Source organism: Pezoporus occidentalis, unplaced genomic scaffold (assembly GCF_034315485.1).
Source record: "Pezoporus occidentalis ecotype Australia unplaced genomic scaffold, CSIRO_AGI_Poc_V1 ctg16, whole genome shotgun sequence".
Lineage (NCBI taxonomy): Eukaryota > Metazoa > Chordata > Aves > Psittaciformes > Psittacidae > Pezoporus > Pezoporus occidentalis.
The window spans coordinates 8,027,031-8,033,095 of record NW_026913425.1 but is presented as its reverse complement, the minus strand read 5'-3'; the positions used below and the strand labels follow the sequence as shown (position 1 = coordinate 8,033,095).

At 58.1% G+C, this 6,065-nt stretch overlaps 1 protein-coding gene across 2 annotated transcripts; it reads left to right on the top strand.

Moving 5' to 3' along the window:
* The first annotated feature begins 1,258 nt into the window (after positions 1-1,258).
* On the top strand, positions 1,259-4,762 carry LOC134160467 (sperm-associated antigen 4 protein-like). Of its 2 annotated transcripts, XM_062612498.1 has the most exons (8): positions 1,259-1,304; positions 1,667-1,949; positions 2,228-2,324; positions 2,526-2,595; positions 3,130-3,230; positions 3,531-3,698; positions 4,024-4,113; positions 4,581-4,762. In XM_062612498.1, the coding sequence occupies exons 1-8, from the start codon at positions 1,271-1,273 to the stop codon at positions 4,734-4,736; spliced, it is 999 nt and encodes a 332-aa protein (XP_062468482.1). In that variant the 5' UTR covers positions 1,259-1,270; the 3' UTR covers positions 4,737-4,762. The 2 variants fall into 2 exon arrangements, with proteins under 2 accessions (XP_062468482.1, XP_062468483.1); XM_062612499.1 differs by lacking the exon at positions 3,531-3,698.
* Positions 4,763-6,065: the final 1,303 nt, after the last annotated feature.

Sequence of the window (6,065 nt, the reverse complement as noted above, 5' to 3'; positions counted from 1 at the left end):
CCCTCGTGAGGAGAGCCAGCAGCAGCAGCAGGGACAGACATGCAGCTGGGCCCATTGAGGTTCTCGGAAACAGGTACAAGGTTCCTCCTGGGACCATCAGCTGGAGGGTCAGGTCCCCAGAGCCTAAAGCAGGGGCTGGGGGGACACGATAGAGAAGCTGGCGAACACTGTAGGCAGCACAAGTCCCAGGGCTTGGGAAACCCACTGTGAGTGGGGAAGAGGCTCAGCTGAAAGCCCCTCTGGCCCCGGGGGCCAAACCCCACGCTCCTGCTGGAGGGCTCTGGCTGTGGAGCTTCAGAGGCCCTGGGAGGAAGAGGGGGCTTTGGAGGAGGGCATCTGCTCCCCTCTCTCCGTAGGCCTCTCTTCTGGCCAGGGCCTTGGCTCATGTGGCAAGAAGGCAGTGCCAAACAGTGTCCTGCCTTTTCCCCTCCCATAGGTGCCCCCCCTCTCAGGAGGACCAGGGGACCAGCTGCGAAGAGCCCGCACGCTGCAGCTGCAGTGCTGCAGGCACAGAGCGTAAGTTCAGCGCTGCCTTTCACCCCATGCTTGCACCAGGCCTGCCTGGCTCATCTGGGACCAACAGCACTGAATAGTCAGTATCATCCTGCCCCAGGAGCGGCCTGGGGCCATTTGGCCTATGTGACCATGACGGAGCTGGCCACCGTGTCTCTAATAACCATGGGGCTACTGTAATAACCAGGGGGCTCTCCCGGGTGGTAGAGATGCAGGGCCCGAAGCCTCATCCACAGTCCTTCCCCAGCCTTGCTGTCAGTGCCCTGCCAACAAGGGGATCCTGCCGGGCCTCCGGCGAGAAACAAGCAACCCCCTCCAGGGCATAAGCGTGCCCCTGTCCGGGTCCCACAGGAAGGAAGTATGCAGGCCCAGCATCCACGTCCTCGCAGGGGTCGGCCATACACCAGATGGGGCTCCTCAAGAAGGCTCCTCAGGCTTTTCTCCCATTTCCTTTCCCAGGGCTGGTATTCAGCTGTGCATACAGAATGGCAATGGCCGTGATCTACTTTCAGAGATACCTCAGAAGAGGCATCTCCATCCTGTGAGTACAACAGGTGTCTGTTACTGACATGGAGCTTGAGGGTGCCAGAGGGTCAGGGTGATCAGATGGGAAGCTGGTGGTGCTCCCCACCAGCAGAACCCCTGGCTCTCCTGCAAATTGTTGTTCAGCTGGTAAGAGAAATTCCTCTGGGCAGGGCTCTGCCTTGAGCACTGCTAACCCCAGGACTCTCTCTGTTTCAGGAACAAGGGGCTCTTCATGATCTTCTGCTTGATGAGCCTCACTGCTCTCGGTTAGTATTTACCCACTGCCAGCTCAGAGGAGTGAGGTGTGAGCTTCAGCATGAGGGAGAGGCGCTGAGGGCCTGTGTGGCCCCTACAGCATCTCACCTTTGTGGATGTGAGAGGTCACAAGATGCTTGCTGCATGCAGATGAAATGGGGCATAGCAGTGGGGTGAAAAGCCTGGAACCAGGGCTGTGCAGTGCCCCTTGGCCCAGGGCGGTCCAAGAGTCTCTCCTTGGAGCTACCTCCTCCCCTGCACCCCTTTGTGGTGTCCTCGGCTAACCCCTTGCCACCCTGGTGTGGGAGGAGACCATGTCACCACAGGGATCTTTAGAAAGGGCAGTAAAATGACTCTCATGGTGATGTTACAGCTGGTGCCTGGTGCGGGACCTCGCTGCTCTTTTGGCGGCTGCATGGAAAGAATGCACCACAGGTCAGTGGGACAGGAAAGTCCTGCCAGGGAGCACTGCAGGCGATGGGTGGGTGGGTGAATCGCCTGGTCCTCCGGTGCCAGGCAGTGACGCAAAGCAGCAGCAGCAGCTTCTACTGTGCCTTCCTAGAGCTGCCAGCTCGGGGAAGCCCCGGCTGCTGCGGGACTCCACCGATATCCTTTCCCTTCCAGGAGCAGCCTGCAGCTGACCTGAGTTCACTGGGGTAAGAGCCCTCTCCTCTCCCCAGCCCTGCAGCATGTTTGGTGGCGACAGCACGAGCAGATGAGCCCGTGCTATTTGCTCTCACTTGCACAGCGCCCAGAGCTCGTGTCTTCTGCTCCTGTCCGGGCCTTGTGCTAAACCTGGAGGGGGAAGGAAGCGCTTGTAAACCAGGGAAAGAAAAGGGGCTGGAGCATCACTGTTTGTGCTGCTCCTGGCCTTGGAGGCTCCGCGCATTGCTGGGCAGAGATCTGACAAGGTCCGATTTTCTGATGACTGCAGGAACGCACCTGATTTGTGGAAAGGACAAGCTGAAGAGATGCAGCGGCTGAGGGATGAGGTGACACGTCTGGCTGCAGAAATCCGCTCTATAAACAAGGTGATCCTGCACTCTGGAAAGAGGGCTGGGCAGCAAAAGGCCACCAGCTGGCCCAGGAAGGGCCTGGTGGAGGGGGCCCTGCTCGTCCCAGCCTACACACTCCTCCCTTGCCAGGGGCTGCGGGTTGAGCTGCGCTGTAAAGCCCCTTCTCCTGGCCCACTCTGACATGGTTGTTTCCCTGTTCCTTGGTGTCTTCCCCAGGAAGTTCAGCAAATGAGAGTGGCAGTATCTGAGCCCGTGGAGGTGCCTGACTGGGCTCTCAAAAGCACAGGTATGGGCAGCCCTTGGGTCCAGGCAGTTCATGTTGTGCTAGGCTCATGCTTGGCGTTCCTGAAAGCAGGCAGTGCTGCAGACACTGCTCTCCGAGGTAGAGAGAGGTGGGACAAAACCACGGGGCCCACGAGCATGACTGTAGCAGTGTGGCTCCCTTAGGCTCACCCCAGCCCTGCTGCCAGAGCCCTCACTGCTGCCTCGGCCATGCCCCTGACAGCATTTCTGCCCTCTCCCACTCTGCGGAGCTTTCCTGGAGAATGAAAGCATATGGCTGCATCACCCTCTGCTGTCCACACAGCAGGGCCTTGATTGGGTCTGCTGCCCTTGCCGTGGGGGCTCACTGTCCCCCAGCAGCCAAAGATCTTCTCTTTGTGCGGCTGGGAGAGAGATGCCATCACCAGGCCTAGGGATCCCCTGTGTTTCCCCAGGCACCTCCAAGCATCCAGTGCTGCATGACTTAGCAGTCACCTGCAGCCACCAGGTCCTCTGCACCTGGGGCCAGTTGCAGTCAGCTGCTCTCTTCTGCCCTCAGGGACTGCCATCGACCTGCAGAGATCATCCAGCACCTCTGCATGGCTCAGAAGGGTGTTTTGGTCCCTGTTTAGCCAAACCTTTGAGGATACCTTTGTGCAGGTACAGTAGCAGAAACCGTCAGTGCTGCTTCTCTTGCCTCTCTGGATCAAGTTGGAGCCAAGCCCTGGGTCATTTCCTGTCAGGCCAGCGGTCTCGCTCGGATCCACGGCAAGGATCTGGTGCCTGACGGCTGAGGTCCCACACGGAGCTTGGCTCCCTAGAAAAAGCGGGTGCTTCTGCCTGCTTCCCAACACACCATGAATCTCCAGCAGAAGCACACCCAAGGCACAGTGCTGCCTGTGCTTCTGCAAGCAGGGGAGCAAAGCCCTCGCATTCACTTCTCTTGCCCTCTGCTTTTAGCCTGATGCTTCCCCAGGGTACTGCTGGCCTATGCAACAGACTCAGAGCGAAGTGCTAATCCGACTGCCCACAGAAATACAACCAACGGCCATCACCTTACAGTGCTGCTCAGAGATAGCCACTCCACTGGTGACTGTCAGTAGTGCACCCAAGGATTTCACTGTCTCTGTAAGTCTGTGCTGGGCTCGGGGCTGGGACCTGACCACGGGTAAAGCTGTAACCAGGACTTGCTGCTCCCTGCGCATCTGCAGAGATGTGTGTGCTCCCAAGCACTGCCCTTCCTAGAGGGGACACTTCACAAACTTGCTCAGCGCGTTTTGGCACAGCACCTCCAAGGCCCTGAGGAGGAGACACAGCCCCATGGGTCTCCCTCTGTGCCAGACTGCACCAGAGGCGCAGGAGTGTGGTGCGGATCACGGGCCCAGATCTGGCATGAGCATTTGCTCATGGTCAGCTTGAGCCTGACCTGCTCTCCTGTGCATTTATCTCCAAGGGACTGGATGAGGCAGGCCATGGTGAAACTCTGCTGGGGTCTTTCCTCTACAGCGTGCAGAAAGGGCCAACTCAGACCTTCCCTCTGCAGGTACAGTGGGTGCGTGTGGGCAGGAGGCCAGGGCAGAAACGCCAGTTTGCGAGCAAGTCACTTGCAGGGGGAGAGTGGACAGTCCCTGGCAGGACAGGGGCCTGAACCCTGTGGTGCCCAGAGCTGTCTGTCGGCACCTGCAGGGCAGGCGGTGGTGAGGAGGATGCTCAGCACCGTGCTCCGGCAGCAGGGCTTTCCCCTGGTCCTCCTTCCTGGCACAGGTGACCCTCAGGTCCCCACAGCTGCCCACCGCATTCTCTCTTGAGGCTGGCTATTTGCTCTGCAAGGGCACAGGAATCCTTTGCCTCCTGGGTGGGAGAAGACAAGGAGGGAGAAGCTGCTTCGTCAGCCAGAGCAGGAGCTGGTCCCAGAGCAGGGGCCTGGCTGGCGGAGGAAGACACGTGGAGCCTGCTCTCCCTCTTTGCATCCCAGGAGTGGCACTGCTTTTTGCTGTGGTTTCTTTGCAGAATGGCATCCCCAGAGCCTTTCGACTTCTCAAACTCGGCATACAGAACAACTGGGGTAAACCAACAAACACCTGCCTTTATCGAGTGCAGGTGCATGGGAAGATGGTGGAGACAAATGTGATTGGAAAGACTCATGAGGAGACCTTCCCTCGATAAGAATTAAAGAGGAAAATGGAGGAACACACCAGAGGGATGTGACTGTTTGTCTGGTGCAGAGCACTGTCACTTCAGTGCTCCTCTCAAAGCAGCCAGCTTCTTTCTGCCTTTTGCAGGCTGAGGCTTTCCCCAGCCTTTCCTTTTTCTCTCCACCACAGCAATGTTTCCTAACCGAAGGAAACATCCCCATGTTGGAAGCACAGGGAGACATGCTTTCACAGCCTCTCCTTGCCTGTGGTCTTTGACAAAATCCTTTGGCACGAGGACTGCCTCCCATTTTGCCCTAGGAAGGAGCCTTCAGAGCCTGGCACTGTCTGGGGGCCATGATCCCCAAAGCACAGGCCCATTCCATTCAGGGGACACCTTGGCTCTGGGGACTGGCCATAGTGGGGGTCCACAATGGGAGCAGCCATGTCTGGGACCAAAGAGGGGTTTCTGAGGTATCATCTGAGGCCTGAGCAGCCTGACTGCTGAGGAGGGGCATGATGGTGGCTCAGCTCCCCTGTCTCTCCCAGACACCGCCCCATCCCACCAGAGACCTGGCACTCCCCGCACCAGGGTCTAGGCCTTTTTGCTGCTATCAGGTGCTCACTTTGTGGAAGGGGCTGCCCTTCTGTGCTGAGCCCTGGCTAAGGTCCCTCTTGGCAGTCTGTTGGTGCCACAAAACATGTTGCTTGCACTTCCCAGACCACCCTGGTGTCTAGGCTCCCGGAACACAGAGTTCTCGTTGTGCTGGGCTTCCGCCTGGCGTTCCCGAAAGCAGGCAGCGCTGCAGACACTGCTCTCCGAGGCAGAGAGAGGTGCCCACGAGCATGCCTGTAGCAGTGACGTACGGAGAAAGGACTTTACAACCGATCAGCCAAGCGCTGGCCTGCACGGGGGTATCCCACCGAAGTCGTGCGCGCCGCAGCCGCCCGTCCTCCAAACATGTGGCATTGTGGTTGCATATTCATGACCTGTCCCCGCCTCGTATGATAATCAGGATTGCCATCAACTCCTCCCACTGCGCATGCGCAGTGCTTTTCGGTAGGGGGTCGTGGGGGCTGAAGGCTGGCAGCTCCACTTCGTCACAGTCAGAAAGCTTTGGTCTTGTGCAGGCTCAGTTACTCCTTGGATCGTGTCCCACCCACAAAGCTGGCTTGCACTGTTCTCTTCTTTTGCGCGGGCTCAGCCTCCCCGTGGATTGGCTGATCTTGCCCAAAAGTTACAAATGTACCTAACTTGTCATAGGTGTTAAGTCCCGCGCTTTGTTAACCCTTAGGTTACTCTAACAATGCGATTAGGGTATATTATTGTAATGTGTGGGGTTTGTTCATCAAGAAGTTTGGG

Bases quoted from the DNA above. Each gene is read 5' to 3' on its own strand.
- LOC134160467 (XM_062612498.1), top strand. From the start codon at position 1,271: ATGATCTTCTGCTTGATGAGCCTCACTGCTCTCG. The intron at 2,325-2,525 runs GTGATCCTGCAC...TGTCTTCCCCAG, and splicing joins AAATCCGCTCTATAAACAAG to GAAGTTCAGCAAATGAGAGT. The intron at 4,114-4,580 runs GTACAGTGGGTG...GTTTCTTTGCAG, and splicing joins CTCAGACCTTCCCTCTGCAG to AATGGCATCCCCAGAGCCTT.